Source organism: Protopterus annectens, chromosome 1.part1, assembly GCF_019279795.1.
Source record: "Protopterus annectens isolate FY-2018-M chromosome 1.part1, PAN1.0, whole genome shotgun sequence".
Classification (NCBI taxonomy): Eukaryota; Metazoa; Chordata; order Ceratodontiformes; family Protopteridae; genus Protopterus; species Protopterus annectens.
Genome location: NC_056726.1, coordinates 458,128,026 through 458,146,962, shown reverse-complemented (window position 1 = coordinate 458,146,962; position 18,937 = coordinate 458,128,026). Strand labels below are relative to the sequence as shown.

At 39.9% G+C, this 18,937-nt stretch overlaps 1 protein-coding gene across 1 annotated transcript in view; it reads left to right on the top strand.

Moving 5' to 3' along the window:
* The window catches only part of CAPN9 (calpain 9), a 626,364-nt gene that overhangs the window by 540,392 nt on the left and 67,035 nt on the right, over positions 1-18,937 (top strand). Inside the window, exon 17 of the mRNA XM_044076034.1 lies at positions 17,733-17,811. Within this exon, the coding sequence (XP_043931969.1) occupies positions 17,733-17,811 (79 nt within the window). The remainder of the gene's footprint in view (positions 1-17,732; positions 17,812-18,937) is intronic.

Sequence of the window (18,937 nt, the reverse complement as noted above, 5' to 3'; positions counted from 1 at the left end):
TGCTTTAGTGAGCAAGTGCCAGGTAACTTAAATGCAATGTGTTACAGGTAAATTAAATGCAAAAACGACAAACAGTAACTTTCTTTCAAGTGAAACAAGGAAATAAGTACAGTAAGCAATGCAGATATCATTAGGGATCCACAGAAGCATTGAAAATCCGCATTTTAGGTGGAATTAGCGTTTCAGGGAAATAACAAGCAAACAAACAACAAGCATACAAACAAAGCTAGATTCAGCAGGCCTGGATCTAGTCTATGCTACAGCAAACAAGGTGCACCAATTTCAGTAAGAAACAGTTCAAATATGCAGGCACTATAAGCCTTTAACCAGAAATTCCCAGCTCAGAAGGGCAGAGTCCAGCCTCTCCTCCCACAAGAGTGCAGACCACGAACCATCTTAATGTAAAATAACTGGCCCGAAGCCCAAGTGCTTAAACCAGAACTAATACACTTTTAGAATAACAGACAGTGAGCCCTCAATCAGCAGTTCCCAACTTAGAAGGATGTAAGCTACCTGTCCTGCCACCACAGTGCAGGCCACAAGCTTCCTAATGTAAAACAACTGGTCTGAAGCCCAAGTGCTTAATCCAAAAGACTTAGAATGAAAGCTACACTTTAATCAAGTTACTACCAAGCAGTAATAAATACAATTGAATACTTTAAAGAATGCCTGGATTAGTGCTCAAGTTATACAAACAAAGCAAGATTCAGCAGGCCTGGATCTAGTCTATGCTACAACAAACAAGGTGTACCAATTTCAGTAAGAAGCAGTTCAAATATGCAGGCACTATAAGCCTTTAACCAGAAATTCCCAGCTCAGAAGGGCAGAGTCCAGCCTCTCCTCCCACAAGAGTGCAGACCACGAACCCTCTTAATGTAAAATAACTGGCCTGAAGCCCAAGTGCTTAAACCAGAATTAATACACTTTAAGAATAACAGACACTGAGCCCTCAATCAGCAGTTCCCAACTTAGAAGCATGTAAGCTACCTGTTCTGCCACTACAGTGCAGACCACAAACCTTCTTAATGTAAAACAACTGGTCTGAAGCCCAAGTGCTTAAACTAAAAGGCTTAGAATGAGTTACACCAAGCAGTAATAAATACAATTGAGTACTTTTAAGATGACGCAAAAGCAAAATAAAGTAGGAAGAAACACAAATACAGTAAAAGCAGATACATTTTTTTTTTTAAGTGGAAAGAGAGAAAGGAAAGAGAGAAAGGAGTAGCAGAAACTAAGCTGATTGGCCTTCTCAAATGTTCTCCCTGTACTGGGTAGAATGAGGTAATGACACTAGACTGGGAGAAGGGTCCCAGATCAAATTTACACTAGGGGCGGGCAACTGCAAAGCCACCAACTATAAAAACACTATTATACCAACAGGGAGGGAGCATGGGAAACAAACTGCAGAAATGTTTCCCACAGCTGAAAAGCAGCAGTGAGCCTTTAAATGAAAGTTTTAAACAGCTAAAGGAGCCTCTAGAAAAAAAGAGTTTAACTGCAACAGAAACAAACAACCCAACAGATGCTTAATAAAAGTAGACAATTTCCTGTTAATACCTCACACACAGTGAAACTAGCTAGAAAAATGCACAGTACACAAAGTGCTATAAATAATAAAGAAATAAAGAACAAAATAAACAAAAAACAGGATACTTAATGTTATATATTATAGCTCCGAGTTTCCTCAGTGTCTCTCCTTCAATCAGTTCAGTGTGAAATGGCAGAACACTCATAACTGAACTTTTTAGGTAACAGAAAGTTGAAACCTGAGACAGCTTTTAAGAAAGAAATCTCAAAAGAACCAATGAGGTGCTTAGTCTAAGCTGTAGTCCAGGTGACCTCAGTCAGCCAATGACCTCAAACAATTCTCTCTCACAGGATGAATAAATGATTATATGCTATTTTTTCTAGTTCTGGCAATATGTGGTAGTTTAGAGATAGGTCTATAGTTAGGTGAACAGGGGTTATGAGCTTTACATAGAAGGGTAATTACATCATACATCAGCTTTCCAAGCAATGATGTAGTGCTATAGTGCCAGATACTAGTAAGAGGTCATGTATGTGTGTGTGTGTATATATATATATATGTATATATATATATATATATATATATATATATATATATATATATATATATTTTTTTTTTTTTTTTTTCCCTTAGAATTTGTGTAAAATACACACTTCTGAAAGAAGCAGGGGTGGAGTGCTGCGGGAGAAGAAGAAGTGATATCAGGTAAGGAGATTAAGATGGTGTATAGATATTCAGGGTATAATTATGAATAGAAAGCTAGGAAATGGAGTTATGATACACATGACTTAAATAAAGAGATGTTTGCTGAGCACTTTTACTGGGTAAAGGAGAAAGAAGAAGAGATATCTATATATGGTGTGTTAAGTGCAAAAGAAGTGAACATTTAGTTTTGCCTAACAGTGATTTAACTTCAAACCAGTATGATTTTGGCTTCCATACTAGTAAAGTTTGTTTTTGCCAAAGATGTGTGCCTTCTAGTCATCAAAGCTTTGAGCCATATGAACACCTCAGTTCAGATGGCTACCTTCAACAGGTTACTCGTACAGATGCCTAGGAGGTATTGGGAGTTCAACTTAGAGAAGAAACAAATTCAGTTGACTGTCCTGTCAGGATTTTTCAGATATGCAGGAAGGATTTAATTTGACAGAAACGTCTTCCAAAACTATTAGGGAATCAATTTGCAGACGCATGACCCAAGAGAACATTTACTTCTGCTGTTTTGTTCATATGATGAGAAAATCATATAGAAGCTCGCAAGCCCAAGAACTTGAACCAGGATTACATAAAAATTTGCTTGCAATAATAACAGTTTTAGTGGGCATGCAAAGTCTTATGAAAGCAGTTTCCCAAGAGCTGAGTACATGTAATTTCCAGTCATTATTGTGATTTTACTATCATTTTAATGCATGTGTGTGTGTGTGTGTGTGTGTGTGTGTGTGTGTGTGTGTGTGTGTGTGTGTGTGTGTGTGTGTGTGCACGCGCGTAAGCAAAATTAAACATATACTAAGTACAAAACACTGAATAAAGCAAACTGACGTTTTTCAGGTATGAAGTATTAGAAAAACTACAACTATGATTAATAAGTGTTTGATCTAGAAATGAGAAATACTATGAAATATCATGTTTTCAGTTTTTAGACAGCTCAAATTCAGGAATATTGTGATACTTCCAGGAAAAATAGAGAAACAGTGCCATTGCAGATCAACAAACAAGGAAGAAGTCATTGCTATATGTTGGTCAAGGAAAACTTTTGAAATGGCCTGTGTCTCAGGGTTTACTTTGTACTGGAGTTTGTATTACAGGAGAACTGAATTGTTTAGCCAAGCAGATGAGCAGGATACTCCTAGATAAGTACTAGGCTAGCTTCCCTTGTAAGCTATTGTAAGCCTATTCAAATGTCCCATCAAAGGTGAAAACCAAACCCTGTACCCTGTGTTTATGAGGCAAATGCCCCTAACCATTATACCAAGTCCCAATCCTATGCAGCCATGAGTGGTTTCTCAGAAAGAGCATTGTGCAGTCTCTCTTCAAGGACTGAGGGAAGTTGATCTGAGATATATTTGCATTTGGTAAGCATCAAGTTCTCACAACTTTTCTTGCTTCTTCTGTCAAATGAAGAATCATGTCATGGATGCTTTGAGAGCTCCATAGTACAAGGATCTTTATACAGCTCTACAGATACTCCTCTCAAACATCTACAAGCAACTCTAATTCTGATATCTCCATTTTAAACAAGGTAGCCATGGTTTCTCCTGCTGCAGGGCCATGTAATGGATATTCCATATTATCAGTGAGACTGCTATCTCACCTTTAATGAATGAGTTATCTTTCTTTTCATGCCCTCAAGTTGACTGATGCAGCTATGTCTGTATTCAGAACTTTGCAGAAGGTGTCAACTGAAAGAATTACTCTAATAAATGGAAGAATTTAATGAGCTGGGCAACTCACAGGAATCAAGACCCTTTTCCAGTCCTCCATCATTAGTCACTGATTATATATTGGAGAAGTTTGACTTTGCCTTAAGTGTTCCTCCATCAAGGCTCATTTGGCCACTAAGTGTCACACTGAAAAAGGCAGTGGCACCTCAGCTTCCTTCTAAATTTGCAAGCCCTTTATAAAAGATGTTTTCTGCTTAGACCTCTGAATAGACACCTTGTGGTTGTGTTATAACAAACCCTCTCAACCTGCTAACAAAAGATATCTGGACAAAGCCAAAAATAATAGGACAAAGGCCCAAAATAAAGACAAATTTTAAATATTACTCTTATAAACTTAAAAAGTTGCTAGAATAAAAGGCACTGTATTAGTGTGCATTTTCTGAAGGAAGTAAAATTTGAAACTGAAATGTCTGTCATTATTTTGTGACTTCAGTCCTCAATGACATATTTTATCTCCTCCTGAGCCAGTGTATATATATAGCAGTCTTTATTTTTTTTCTTTTTTCCATGCTTAACAGTCTCACCTCAGACCATACATGTGTTATTTCAGCCAGTTACTTTCAGTTTTTTTCCCTTTTAGTGTCCTTCCAAACATTTTAGTGTCCCCCCCACACACACACGTTTAACTAAGTCAACGAAAGTCAAGTCTTTCTCATTCACTTTTTCTTGTAAAGCCATGGTTCATAAACGTGATTAATGCTGTATAATCCCATTTCTTTATTAATTTCAGTGTCACTGATCTTCCTCCTGTTCATCTCTAGCTACCAACCCATCTCTGGTTCAAGTCCAAGGTACTGCCAATTCTTTTTGTCAACTCCTATGCTTTTTTGCTGTCTCTCAAGCATTTCCCTTTGGAACAGTGGAAAAGGTTTTACTGGTTAAGTCTCTCTATGAGTTTTAGAAGAAAGAGAAGCAGAGTTCCCTTCTGTTTGATGGCTCATTTTTGTTGGAGAAACATTTGTATTTCCTCTTTAGCCTTTTCTGAATAAAAAAATGACTTTGATACTCCAGAAAAAAATATTCTGAAGACAGGTGGATACAGTAGCTTGAATCTCACACCTGTCTCTCAACATTCCCTGATTGATGAGATAAATGTGTTTCTCTTCTGCCTTTTGTACAGTGAATAATCATTTTCCACATATACTCTACTGTCTCCAGTTTTTAATACTTTGCCCCTATGCCACAGTTTTGTCAGGATCAATTCCTTCTGCTGGTATGATGGCATCTTTACTAATATAGGTCTTGGCTGCTTTCTTATGGTCAGGTTTGGAACATACACACAATGTGCCCTTTCATTTAACAAATCCTGCTATGGAACACCAGTCTAGCTGCTTATTTGAGCTTTCAGAAAATTAATACACTATTTTCCTTCCAGTTTCCCTGGTACAGCAGAAAATCCTCAATTTTTTCTGCATGCTGTGTCCTCTAACTCTACCATTTTTGAAACAGGTATTCTTGAGCAGTCTCATACTCAGCCAGTCTTTTCTTCATTTCGACCTCTGATTTTTGCAGTTTTATCAGCTTGTCTGAATATCTGTTCAAAGCTTCTTCCATTTTTTTCCAGCCATTTGTTATTTGAGTTGATTTTAATCAGCTCTGAGTACATTTGATTTATTTTTTCCTCTAAATTACTGGACGCCATCTTTTGTACCAAAGCTGGAGCTTGAACTGCTTTTTGCTGAACAGTTGTAGTATTCTTCCCAGGTAGTGTTTTTTCTTTACTCCTCCAGTTTCCAGAAGGTTCCCCGGGTGCTTCAGTTTCCTCCTACATTCCAAAGCCATGCAGTAGGTGGATTGGACACTCTAAATTGGCCATAGGTGAGTGTGTGAGTGAGTGATACGAATGATCTAATGTGGCAGGACTAGCTATCTGCGTAGACCTTGGCTCGAGATGATTGTCACTGCTGGAGTGACACCCCAAACCTATGTGCAAAATGGGAAGAAGGGGTTGAACATGGATGGATGAATTGTTGTCATCTTTTCTAGCTGATTTTCTTTCAGGCTCTCTGAGTTTCTTCTTTGCTGGCATCCAGGCAGTGTAATTAATAGCCAGTAACTAAATTTTACTAAAACTGGCAGAATTACTAGCTCTTATCTTCTTGGATTTTTTTTCACATTGGGAAAGGTGAAATTAAGCTGTTGATCAGGCTGCAGCCATCTTGGAAGTTTTAGCAGTCTTGAAATTTTTTATTTTGAAAAACTCTTATCTTTGTTGCAGTTAATTCTGCCAGATGCATCCCTGAACTGCTTCCTTTATCAGTGTCCTTTCCTTACCTAGAGTTCCATAAATACAGAGATTATGCAGCAACCCAGCTAGGGTCCTGTCTTAACTCATCCACTTTTGCTTGTGTGTTTTTTTTTTCTGTAGTACTGCACTCCATATAATGGTTGTCTTCCATATGTGGATGTCCAGGGGATGGTAAGGAACTGTGTCCTTAAGACAGCTCTTACAATGAAAAATGAATGACTGCTGCCTTTGCTAAAACAGTGATGATAGAAAGTTACTAAATGCTGTATTTTCAGGACAGGGATTATATATACTGGTTTGCTGTTTTGCTACAATGAGTATGGTAAATATCCTTATGGGTCAGTACACAAGGGCAATCACCATATGTTTACATATAGCATTCCAATGGATATTTGCATGGCAGCTTCCTGGACTATTTTGAACATGTTTGTAAAATGGTATAAATTAGATTTTTTTTCTCATAATCCATGGACTCCACACCCTTTCCCCATGCCTTTTGTTTCCTTCTGGCTATGGTACAAACAGATTTCAGCTCAAGATACAGCCTGCTACTTTCTAGGGAAAAAGTTACTTCTTTCATCCTGATTGGCTGCAGACACAGGTCTTGGGTGTCTGCTGCCAAGAGTTTGAATGTTTTGTCAAGTGAGTCTGGAGCTCTGGCTCAGTAACTGATGGCCATGATGTGTGAACCTAGTAAAAGGCCAGGATACTGCCCAGACACTGAGATAATGATGGCAGTGGCTTTTTGCCTTTTCTCTTACTGTCAAGTTTAAAAAAAGAATTGCAGTTACTTTGCAGTCAGTGCACAGATGGTCCATTTAATGCCAGGCTATTTTTCACACTAAACCAATTGCCTGGCCTAGTTAATTATATCTCATTGAGATCTTATCTAAATAGCTACATCTGAGTTTACGTCCCTTTACCTGTGGAGATTTCTTAGAGAGAAGCAGAGGACTGTGCCTCAGTCTTTATTTTCTCCACATCTTTAGGACAGTATTGCTTAGTGCTGTTGAGATTATTTCAGGACAGTGTTGTCTGTCACTGCAAAGATCATTCTGGTACCACAATGTGTTAATGATCTCTTTGATTTTGGTATCATCATTGCAAAGAACCAAGTATTTCCAGTTCTATAAAGTGGATTATTCTTTACCTTTTACATCTAAATCAAAGTACCATTTACAAAGAAAGCCATGGATAATCATGTATGTAAATATTTATGCTGCACAGCTGTCAGAGACTTTTGCCCAGAATCATGGACATTTTTTTAAATATTGGTACCGCCCACTTAGAAAGTTAAAAGCAAAAAGGAAACATACTAATAGGCTCATAGGTTCATAGGCTAGTACTAGGCTAACTGCCCTTGCGAGCCATTTTAAGCCTAGCCAGTTATCCCCTGTGAGATTTAAACCCTGTACCTTGTGTTTGTAAGGCTAACACCTTAACCATTAGGCCACCCCCCCAACCCTTCAGGCAGGCACTGTGTAGCAGTATAGTTGACTTTCACTTGGTAACTTTTAATACTTCCTGTTTTTCCTGACATAATGGTTAAGGTCTTCACCTAACTGACACAGGGTACAGGGTTTGATTCTAACCTCAGATTATTGGCTCGGTTTAAAATGGACTTTCAGGGCTGTTAGCCTAGTTTTCACCTATGAATTTATAAATTAGTTTGGACACAAGAATATATAAATGCAATTTAGTTGTACTTTCTTATTTCTGTCTAAGTCAGACAAGTATCTCAAGCAATTACATTTGTACATGTTAGCAAGTACAGTGACTAAGGATTTGGCTTCACAGTTCAGGGTCTATGGTTCAGTCCTTAGCACTGACCACTATCTATGTAGAGTCTGTAAGTTCTTACCATGTCTGCATGAGATATGTGTAAGTACTCCAATTTCCTGTTGCTTTCAAGCAACGTGCTGGTTGACCTGTTACTCTACACTGTGCTGACATACTGAATTTACATTTGCCTTCATGGTCTGGGCTGAGACTGAAAAGGATCTAAAATAATCATTTTACTTACACAGTTAAAAAAATAATCAAATTGAACTCAGTGACCTTCATTAACTTCCACTGGATTGATAATTCAGTAAACATACAGGCCAGATTCAGTAAAGCCTACACTAAGTGTACGCCAAGTGTACACAATATTATTCAATAAAATTCGTATCACATTTTTTGTGCTTTCTAGTCACACAGAAAGATTATATTACATGTACATGTAGTCTACACTTTGTGGCAACCTTTATGAATCCCTGTCAATATTTAAAACTGCAAGAATATCAGTAGGAAAATTAACATTAGGAGGAAGATGGTCTGAGTTATGTATGTGTTGTCTGTTCACTCAGAACAGTGTACACTTAGTGTAGGCTTTATTGAACCACAGGCCTTTTGCATCTTATTCACCTGGATAATCCTGTGTGGTATTTACAGGGCTCTGGAGAATTTCTTCCAGGACTCCAGGAAAATAAAACAGAAAGCACTGTCATGATGTCACTAGTATCAGTACTTACGTAGCTGAAAGTACTACTTCAGCATAATTTGCATTTGTCATTTGTATAAAATATAGCCGCACAATGTGAGTTATTCTAATATCACCACATTTTATACAAATAAAGAAGCTCTGTTTGATTATTTACATCCCATTCCATTTCTCATATGGAGATCACATCTCTATTAGATCTGTGCAAAATTATGCCAGTATTTTGAATGATTGATGTCTAAATGTGTGTATTATAGCACACTGCATTGTTCCAATTTGTCTAAATATACTGAAATGTCAATTTTTTTAATTGTCTAGCTAATTAAATATGTAGCTGTCTTATAACATTAAAATGTCAATTGTCTTTTTTTTCATTGTTTATAGGTTCATAGGTTCATAGGTAGATACTAGGCTATCTGCCCTAGGGCATTTATAAGCCTAGCCAGAGTGTATTTGGCTTCCGCCTCCCTATTAGATTAGCCTACTGTGCCTCTGTAAAGTAAGTCACAGAAGGTACCCTTTTAAGATTAGTTTACTGTGCCTCTGTCTAGCAGGGTCACAGGAGAGATCCCAGGGGTGAATTTGTGATTTCCCATCCACGTGTCCAGATTTCGCTTGAAGAGGGTCAGCGAGGGGATATGTCTAACATGAATTGGGATTCTATTCCAGAGTGAGGGGAGCCTCTGGGAAATGAATCTGTCCCTCCAGTATGTCCTATTTATTTTTATGCTGAGGTTTAGGTCCCTGGAGCGTGTAGCTCTAAGGGACTTGGATTTTTTGAGGTGGAGTATGTCCATTAATTCTGGGTTTGACATGGCTTTGTATGTCAGGCATAGATTGCCTCTGAGTAGGCGGTAAGCAACTGAGTAGAGCTGGAGTTTTTTTAGTCGAGCTGCATAGGACATCTGTTTGTAGCCCGTGATCCTCTTGGTGAGGTACTTTTGGGGTCTCTCCAGTTGCTGCAGGTGTCGGGTAAGGTACATCCCAAAAGGGGCATTGTATTCAATTATGGGTCTGATGGGTGACGAGTAGAGGGGCACAATGACCTCTCTTGATCTAGATGCGAACCCTTTCGTGATAAGGTGGGCTATATAGAAGGTCTTTCTAACCACTTTGGCAATGTGATTATCAAAGGAGAGATTACTATCTACGTTGGTCCCCAAATCTCTAATTACTTCTTCCGTACTTAATGGATTACCACCTATGTGGTAATTTGTGGGCACCTTGTTTTTCCCAAAGGGACTATGCACTTTTCAGCATTTAGCTTGAGGCCGTGGCTCTAGCACCAAGCATCCGTCTCTGTGAGACCCTTTTGGAGGATGCTCGTGTCAGCTGGAGATTTGATTATGGCCCCCAGTTTGCAGTCATCTGCGAACTTTGTCAGCCATAATCCCCCCGTGTTAGCCTGAACCTCAGAGAAGTATATACCGAACAAGAGAGGTCCCAGAACTGAGCCCTGTGGGACGCCACTTGTAACTAGTTTGGATTCGGACATGGCACCTGCGATTCTGACCATATGGGTTCTATCTCTGAGCCAGTTTGCAACCCACCTTGTGATATAGGGGTTGATATTTAAGCTGGTAAGCTTATTTATGATGCCCGAGTGGGGTATTGTGTCGAAGGCTTTTGCGAGGCCCAGGTAGGCTGTGTGGACTACCTTGCCCTCATCTATGGCTTTGGTAACTGTTTCAAAGAAATCAACTAGATTTAAGAGGCAAGATCTGCCCTTAACAAAGCCGAATTGGGTAGGGTCCAGTGTCTGGAGGCTCCCAATGTCTTTGTTTATGAGTTCCATGATAATATGCTCCATAGCTTTACAGACCAGACTAGTCAGGCTTATGGGGTGATAGTTTCTAGGGTCCATTGTGGCACCACCTTTGTGGAGTGGGACCACTGTAGCTGTACGCCATTCTTTGGGTACATATCCTGTAGTAAGGCTAAGTTTGAACAGTGACTTAATGTGAGGGTTCAGTTCTTCTTGGAGCTCGTGTAAGACACAGCCTGGGACACCTTCCGGTCCCATAGATGCTGCGTTTTTTGCTTTGGAGAGGGCAGCTTTCACCTGTGCATCTGTGATGTTAGGGAGGTTACATTCAGTTGGGATAGGCATTTGCTCCTTTGGGGGGGAAGGGGGGGGAGTTTGCGCTGAATCTGTCTGCCAGGATGTTGGCTATGTCTGTAGGTTCGGTATATTTTGTACCATTATGCAACAATTCAGAGTATATCTGGGAGTTTCCGCCCATGTTCCTGACGTAACTAAAGAAGGCCTTGTGATTATCTTTAGTGTCTAGGGCAATTTTTCTTTCAAAACTGGCCTTTGATGATTTTATGAGGGATGGAAGTATCTTGCTAATACTGATCAGAGATGCCTTCCCTTTTTGGGATTTTGCTCTGTCATGTAGTAGCTTCCTCCTTCTGTTGTATAGCTTATTTATGGCAGGGGTCCACCAGACCAGTCTCCTGTTTTTCGAGGAGTGAGTCTTGGTTTTATTTGGGATAGCACGATCCATGCATTCCTGCAGGTGCTCATAGAATGCATTTGTAAAGCATTCTGTGGATTGGGCTGTATTGTCCTCTGGCCCAGGGGCTTTGAAGGATTCCACCTCAGTCTTGAGAAGTGCAAAGCTGGCTTTTGAGAAATTCTTTACAGTGATTGTCCAGGGAAATTTGGTTATGGTCTGATCTTACCAATGAGGGGTTTACCTCTGGTGTGGAACATAGAGTCCCCATGTTGGTGATGACCAGGTCCAATATGCTGTTCCCTCTTGTGGGAGTGGTGACCAGTTGTTCCATTGTGTTAGAGTTTATAAATTCAAGGAACTGTTGGGCGAGGGTGTTTGGGCTTGAGTAGTTTTCCCAGTCAATGTTTGGGTAGTTGAAGTCACCCAATAACATAGTGTTTGGAGAGACCTTCATATTCTCCAGTGTTCTCAGGAATGCCAAGTGGGGTTCCTGTAATAGGAGGGTGTTCTGTAGCAGGCTACAAACTGAAAGGCAGTTTTGCCCGCTGTTAGTTGCACATGGATGGTTTCCGATGCTTCGTGCAGTGCCACTAACCTGGAGGTGTAGGTATCTTTGATAAATATAGATACTCCCCCTCCTTTTGTGCTTCAGTCTGAGTTTTGGGGCCAAAACGCATGGTATGAGTTATAACCTGGTAGTGCTGGGGTGCTCTCAGGAGCCGTGAACCAGGTTTCTGTTACTGCACAGACATCGATTTTCTCCATACTGAGGAGAGCCTCGAGTGCGTGCATCTTGAGGTTTAGACTTCTGGCATGGAGTAGCATTACCTTTAGTTTTTTTATCCTTGGGTTGTCTATGGAGGTGGGTTTATCCTTTGAGCCTTGCCTAAAAAAGGCACTATGGGGGTGGCAAGAGCCTTGGCCAGTATACGAAAGCCTAAGAGTGACAGGTGCAAGCCGTCCCTAGCGCAACGTGGCTTGTCGAGCATGTCATCCCAGGCTGACATACACTGGATCCCCTTTGAATGACACCAATACTTTAGCCAATTGTTGAAACTGATCATTTTGTCTTCATACTGTGGCATCATTCTTGGTGAGGGCAAGATGCTACTCAAGGTCAGGGTCATACCAGCCTGGGCTACATGGTCAGAGAGCTCCTCTATGTCTCTTTTCATGTAGTCCAGGGAGGTACATCTCAGGTCATTCACACCAGCATGGACAATGACGGAGTCATACTTCTACTTGCTTTGGAGTGACCTGAGTGCTTGCATTATGTGGCGGATCCTGGCACCCAACAGGCAGCTTACAGTGACCTTCTCCTTGTTCAGTCTGGTGAGCAGGACATCAGTGTGCCGGACAATAGAGTCCCCTATAACAAGTGTATTTGGTGTGTTGTTTGGCCTTAAGGGCTGTGACTGTGAGGCACACTGATTTTGTGAGATATGTGATTCATGCGTATTGTTGAGGGGTGGCTGTTGCTTGGATATCTGCTTAGAAGGTCTTTGCTGTTTAGGCAGATTTTTATTTAGAGCCTCCGAGTATGTTTTTGTGTGTTTATGTGTTGGGTATGCAGATGCAATAGGTCTGTATGAGACTGGATTTGTGGTGTGGGTGATTACCTTTTCCTCCTGACTGACTGTGTCAGTCTTGGTTTGAGAGAGTTCTGCCTCCAGTTTGGCTGTGTAACTGCATCTCTCACATGTATTAGAGTTAGTTGGAAGGAGGAGAAAGTTGTCTGTGTACATAAGGCAATTGTAACATTGCCTCAAAATTCCCAGATTCACCAGCTGGACTGGAGAGTAACCTTGAAACTGACCCTTGGACATACCAGATTAGTATAGGGAACTGTTTTTTTACTGATCAGATTAGGGAAGGGAACTGATTTTTCACTTGATCAGGAAGGACCAATCGGGAGCCTAATACTTATGAGAAGTCAAGGAGGGTGTAGTGCTTTAGTTAGTTAGTGTTTCCTTATAAGAGCTGAGCAAGTGCAGAGCTTTAGAAAGAGATTAGAGTGATTACTTTGAGAGTTTGAACAGTTCTAAGGGAAAAAGTGAAGAGCAGACTTTGTGGAGCCTGGAATAATTTAAACCTGTTTAGGCCTCAAGGTTGCTCAGTGCGCAAAACTGCGCAAAAAGAGAGTTGTAAGATTTTAAGACAGAGAGATCAAGGAGTTTAGAATTTACCCAAAATGGCCAATAAAACTACAGCTTCTAGGTAGTAACCACTCCTCCAGGGACAGGCAGGCTGTTCAGTGTTAACCACTCCCACTGGTGAACACAGAGACTTTCCTTTAGCCCAAGCAAGCACTGGCCTTCTAGAAACTTCCAAACAGTTCAGAACAGCAAATCTGTAACTGAACTTTCTTAACTTTCAGAAAGTGGGAAAAAAGCAAGATTTTTTTGCTTTTTGTTCTTGTTGTAGTTTAAAGGTAGCAGAGATACACAAGCAGCAAAATAATCACAACAGTGCAATAAATGATTTTAAATTAACTGCAACACAGGAAATGCAGTAAACAGGCTCTAGATGTGTTCCAAGTACTGTTACTGTTACAGATATAAACTTTAGCAAGCCGGAAAATGCCAAAAAGTAGGCGGCAAAGCAGTAAAACTTAACAAAAATCAGAAGAAAATACTTAAAATCACAAAAGTGGCTCCTTTTCTTCTCTCAGTGTTTTCTCCCCTTGGTAGGTGCTTCAGCAACAACTAGCAAGCCTGAAAAGATGCCAAAACCATGAGGCAGCCGGGTTTTAAGAGAGACAGATCAAGGAGTTTAGAATTGACCCAAAATGGCCAATAAAACTACAGCTTCTAGGTAGTAACCACTCCTCCAGGGACAGGCAGGCTGTTCAGTGTTAACCACTCCCACTGGTGAGCACAGAGACTTCCCTTTAGCCCAAGCAAGCACTAGCCTTCTAGAAACTTCCAAACAGTTCAGAACAGCAAATCTGTAACTGAACTTTCTTAACTTTCAGAAAGTGGGAAAAAAGCAAGATTTTTTTTTTTTTTTTTTTTTCTTTTTGTTGTAGTTTAATTAGTTTAGTTACTTGGATCAGCATACTTGAAAGTGTTCTACCCTGATAAAGAAATGCATACATAAAAACTGAAATATGTTTTTGGGTTTGTTAAAGTCGGCCAGCAGTATCCATTATAGGGAATGATATTGATGTATTTAGTACAATAAATATTCAGTAGCATGACTCACTTCTCCTTGGCACAGAGTAATAAAGTCCTGTCTGTGCCCATACAAAATAGAATGACCAGCAACACTGACTCTGAAGGAGCAGGCTATGGTGAATGAGAGTCAAAAATTGATACTAACTTACCCATTGTTAGGGGGAGGGAGCCTGACCCCCCCCCCCTGCATGACTGATGTCCAGTGGAAGTAGTTGTTGTAGCATGTAGCACTATGGACCAAGACATCAGCATCCACCAAGCCACATGTTTTCACTGTAGCTATTGTATACACATGTGCAGAAGCCTATATTGATTTATTTTACATTTGTTTACCAGGATAGTCCAACTGGACACAGGTCCATTTACAGCGGAGGCCCGGGGAGAAATGCTCCACAATTAGATTAACATCAACATGGTAATACAAACAATAATATAACAGTGATAATTGAGGTAAGTACAGACATAAAAAGTCTCATACAATCTAGTATAAACAATACATCAGCAGTAAGTAAATTTACAAAGATAGAGTCTCATACATCAAGCTTTAACATTGGATTAGTAAGATAGGATAAAAGAATAAAAAAATCATATGATTAGACATGACATATTATACAATTTCAAGATGACAGTAAGATACCTAACTACAGCTTAAATATACAGTAGAGATAGCAGGAATGAAGGTGTAAAGTGTGCTGACAATGTGAGATTCATGTGATGCATGGACATAGCGATGTATTCATAAGATGTGATTTGAGAGCATTTTTGAAATGTGTGTTAGTGGGGGCAGAGGTCGGAAAAGGGGGGAGGTTATTCCAGGATCTAGCCATGACATAATAAAAAAGAGCTTTCCCTGAGTTGTTGTTAGCTTTAGAGATGCAGAGGAGGAATTTCTCAGTAGATCGGAGAGGACGATTAGTTCTGTAGGGAGAAAGTAACTGGCTTAGTGCTGTTTTTTTTCAGGATGTCTAACAATATTAAAGACAATGGCTAGCTGGTGGTAATTGAGTAGCTGGGGAAGTTCTAACCATCATAGTTCCCTTAGAGATTGACAGTGATGGGTTCTGAAGGTGGAGTTGTTAGCAAACGTGGCAATTTTATTGTAACATGATTCAAGTCTGGTGAGATCAAGTTTTCTGACTTGGGTAAGAATTGGCGCAGCATACATTAGAGTGGAGAGTAGATGGGTTTGGGCTAGTGATCCATGCTTGTTCTGAGAGGAATTGTTTATGCCTATATAGGGTTCCCATTTTTTGTGGACTTTTTTATGGTTTATGAGATATCGACATCGAAGACTAGGTTATTGTCAATTTCTACACCGAGGAGTTTGGTATGGACAGAGGGAGATATGATGGTACCATTTTTGGAAGAGATTGAAAAGGATAGGGAGGTAGGTATAGATTTGTTGGGGGTGAAAAGTAGCAATTTTGTCTTACTGGGGTTTAGGATTAGTTGGCTATCAGTAATCCAACTTTCTACAGAACTGAAGGATTCTTGTGTGAGTTGTTGTAGAGTGGAAAGTGATGGAGCAGAGCAGATAAGACTTGAATCGTCAGCATACTGTATAAGGGAGACATGTTGGGTGGAGGTGTGTAGATTGTTGGTAAATATGGAGAAGAGTAGTGGGCCTAAAATTGAGGCTTGTGGTATGCCTATTGTACTTGGGAGTAAAGGAGATTGTAAGCCTTGCCATTGAACTGATTGCTGCCTATGTGACAGATAGCTTTTAAACCAGGCAATAGTCGAAGAGGCAAAAGATAGGGAGGCCAGGGAGTCTAGAAGTTTGGAGTGTGAGACCATATCAGATGCTCTTGAGCGATCTAAAAATATTGCAGAAACAAAATTATTGTTATTTCTGTGAAGGTTGACCTGGTTGGTGAAAGAGAAGAGAGCAGTTGTTGTGCTGTGATTTTGCCGGAAGCCATGTAGTATGGAGGAGAGAAAATTGTGTGTGTTTAGGAATTTCATGACTTGAGAGTGAATACATTTCTCAAGCAGTTTAGATAAGGGGGATAGAATGGCAATAGGATGATAGTTTGAGAATTCATAAGGATTGCCACCTTTATGAAGTGGTATAATATATGAAACTTTCCAGAGTTGGGGGATGTAGGCTTCCTATATGGAGCAGTTAATGAGGATAGAAACTGGGTAAGATAGGGATTCAGCAGCAATTTTTAGGAATTTGGCTGGTAGACTGTCAGCTGCAAGGGTGGTTGGCTTTAGTTTTAGGAGGAGTTTTTAATAGTGGAAATGGGAACTGGTGAGAGAGCAAAGGAGAGGATATTGTTGATGCATTTGGTAGGCATATGTGTATGGTTGTTATTGGATAGCTGGGAGGATAGAGTTGGGATGGATTCTGTAAAGTAGTGATTAAATTGGGATGTTATATCTTTGATATTGTTGTCTGAGGAGGGGGCCAAAGAGATTAATATGATTAGTGGGGTTGTTAAAATTACAGGCTATCCAGTCGGTATTTAGATCACCTAGCAAGATAGTTTATATGTGTCACAGTGTTAGCTCTGTAGGACTACACCCATGTCAGGCTTCTGAAAGAGCCAATAGGGTTTAAGGCCCGGTAATTGCCTAAATAACAGCTTCCTGTAACCAGCTGTCACACACGAGTATTGATTGGGCCACTTGGGTAACAGGGGGGCCAATGGTTGGCTAACACATAGAGAAAATGATCCTGTAATGTCAGTGACCTCCAAGTTGCACAATTCTCTTTTAGATCAGAATATCAGAAAACTGTGGGTCTGATGCCATAACAGACATTCAAGTTCATATTCCAGTACTGACACTGCAGTGTAACATGATGGAGGGTGCACAATTCCATGGTGTTGCTCTTTTAATGGGGTGCCAAAACAAAGCCCACATCTATGTCATGTTGTGGTAGTTCATGAGGATGCTGATTGAAGACCATATAGCACAAAAAAGTAAGGGATTTCCTCAGTATCTTGCCAGATTTCTCTCATTCTCTATCACTTATCCCCTTGGATTTTGAGTGGAAAAAGTATCCTTTGGCTCAGTGCACTTACCCAAATTACAGACACACACACACACACACACACACACACACGCACACACACATATTACACACAAAGAAATATGATGTCCAACACTAAATGAAGTAAGTAAACATTTAATCCCAAAGAATCTAGTGATGATGTAAAACTGGTGTCATACAAGGCCTTTGCAGGACAGGTATCAGAACAAAGTGAAGCAAAACCAGCATCAGTCATGAAGATGAGAAACTGGACATTCACAAAGCACAGGCAGAAGGGAGCAATGATAGTATTAACTCACATTCGTAGAGTTAAAATATGGGAGAGATGTAACTGAAAATAAAAACTGAAGAACTAAACTCTCTATTTCTAACTCCAGTATTCCGTCTTTTTTAGACTATCTTCATGACTTTCGATACAGACAGGTCTGGTGCAATGTCATCCTATGAACTTCGCCCTGCCTTAAAAGCTGCAGGTAAGTACAGACTCAGTCTGTTATCATATAATGAGACATACGCATTCTGTATTACTTACGCATTCTCTTATAGCTGCTGCCCCTTATATATTTTAACACCAGTTTAGTGAGTCATTGGTTGTGTAAAGCAGTTGCACAGAGTGAGCACTGGGCTGTTTCTGTTTAGCTCCTCCTCCTCCTCTGTAGCCCAGCACCTTAAACTGCTGCCTTACATTGTCTAGCTGCAATCCTATAACTTGTACTAACTTCTCTAGGTGTACTACTGATGTGGAAATTGTTTCAAAGTATTCTAGCATTCTTGTTTTGTATGGCCTGTAGCGAATACTATGACTTCTACATCATTGCTCTCCCCTTAACCCTGCTTTTCTGATTTTATATTCTGGTAACTCTTCCTTGTTACTTTTGCTTTACATGGCTATTTGCATGTCTAATATACACTAGCACAACTTTATATCAGATTTTTACTTTAGCAGGGACCTACATACATAAAGAACACATTCTGTGGCTTTTCTGTTGCCTTTGTAAAGCCTCCTGTAGTGAAGGCCCATGGGATATATGCAAGTGACAGCTTAATGATGTACCGGTATTTCATATATATGGTTTCTGAATGTCTATGACTCTTACTTTTTACATTTTGTGTCTTTATGGGTACATTCAGACCAATAATACCAAACACCATTATCTATAGACATGCCATGTTTCAGACTTTTGTGACCTTATCAGTACAGCATAAGTGGATTGTTTGGCTATGTAACCTTTTTACTCTTTGCTTGGATGTTGGTTTGGGTATTTTGCATGGCTCACAATACATGGTATTCTAAATACATCCATTACAATTTGGATAGCAAACGCACTGTCAGTTTTCAACATAACCCATGGACAAGTCAACACTTATAAACAAAGTCAACAGTTTTGGCAGCAGACCAGTAGTAAATTAATTGTACTTCAGATTTCTTAAAGCTTGTGACAACTTCCACTTACCTCGACCCCAAACAATCATCATCAACATATCAATAATACAGGGAATGTTTCTTTGTTCTAAAACTCTGTCACTTGGTCTCCATTCTGAAAACCATTTTATCTAAAACAGTATTAGGCTTACAAACTCATCTATTTAAATATACTT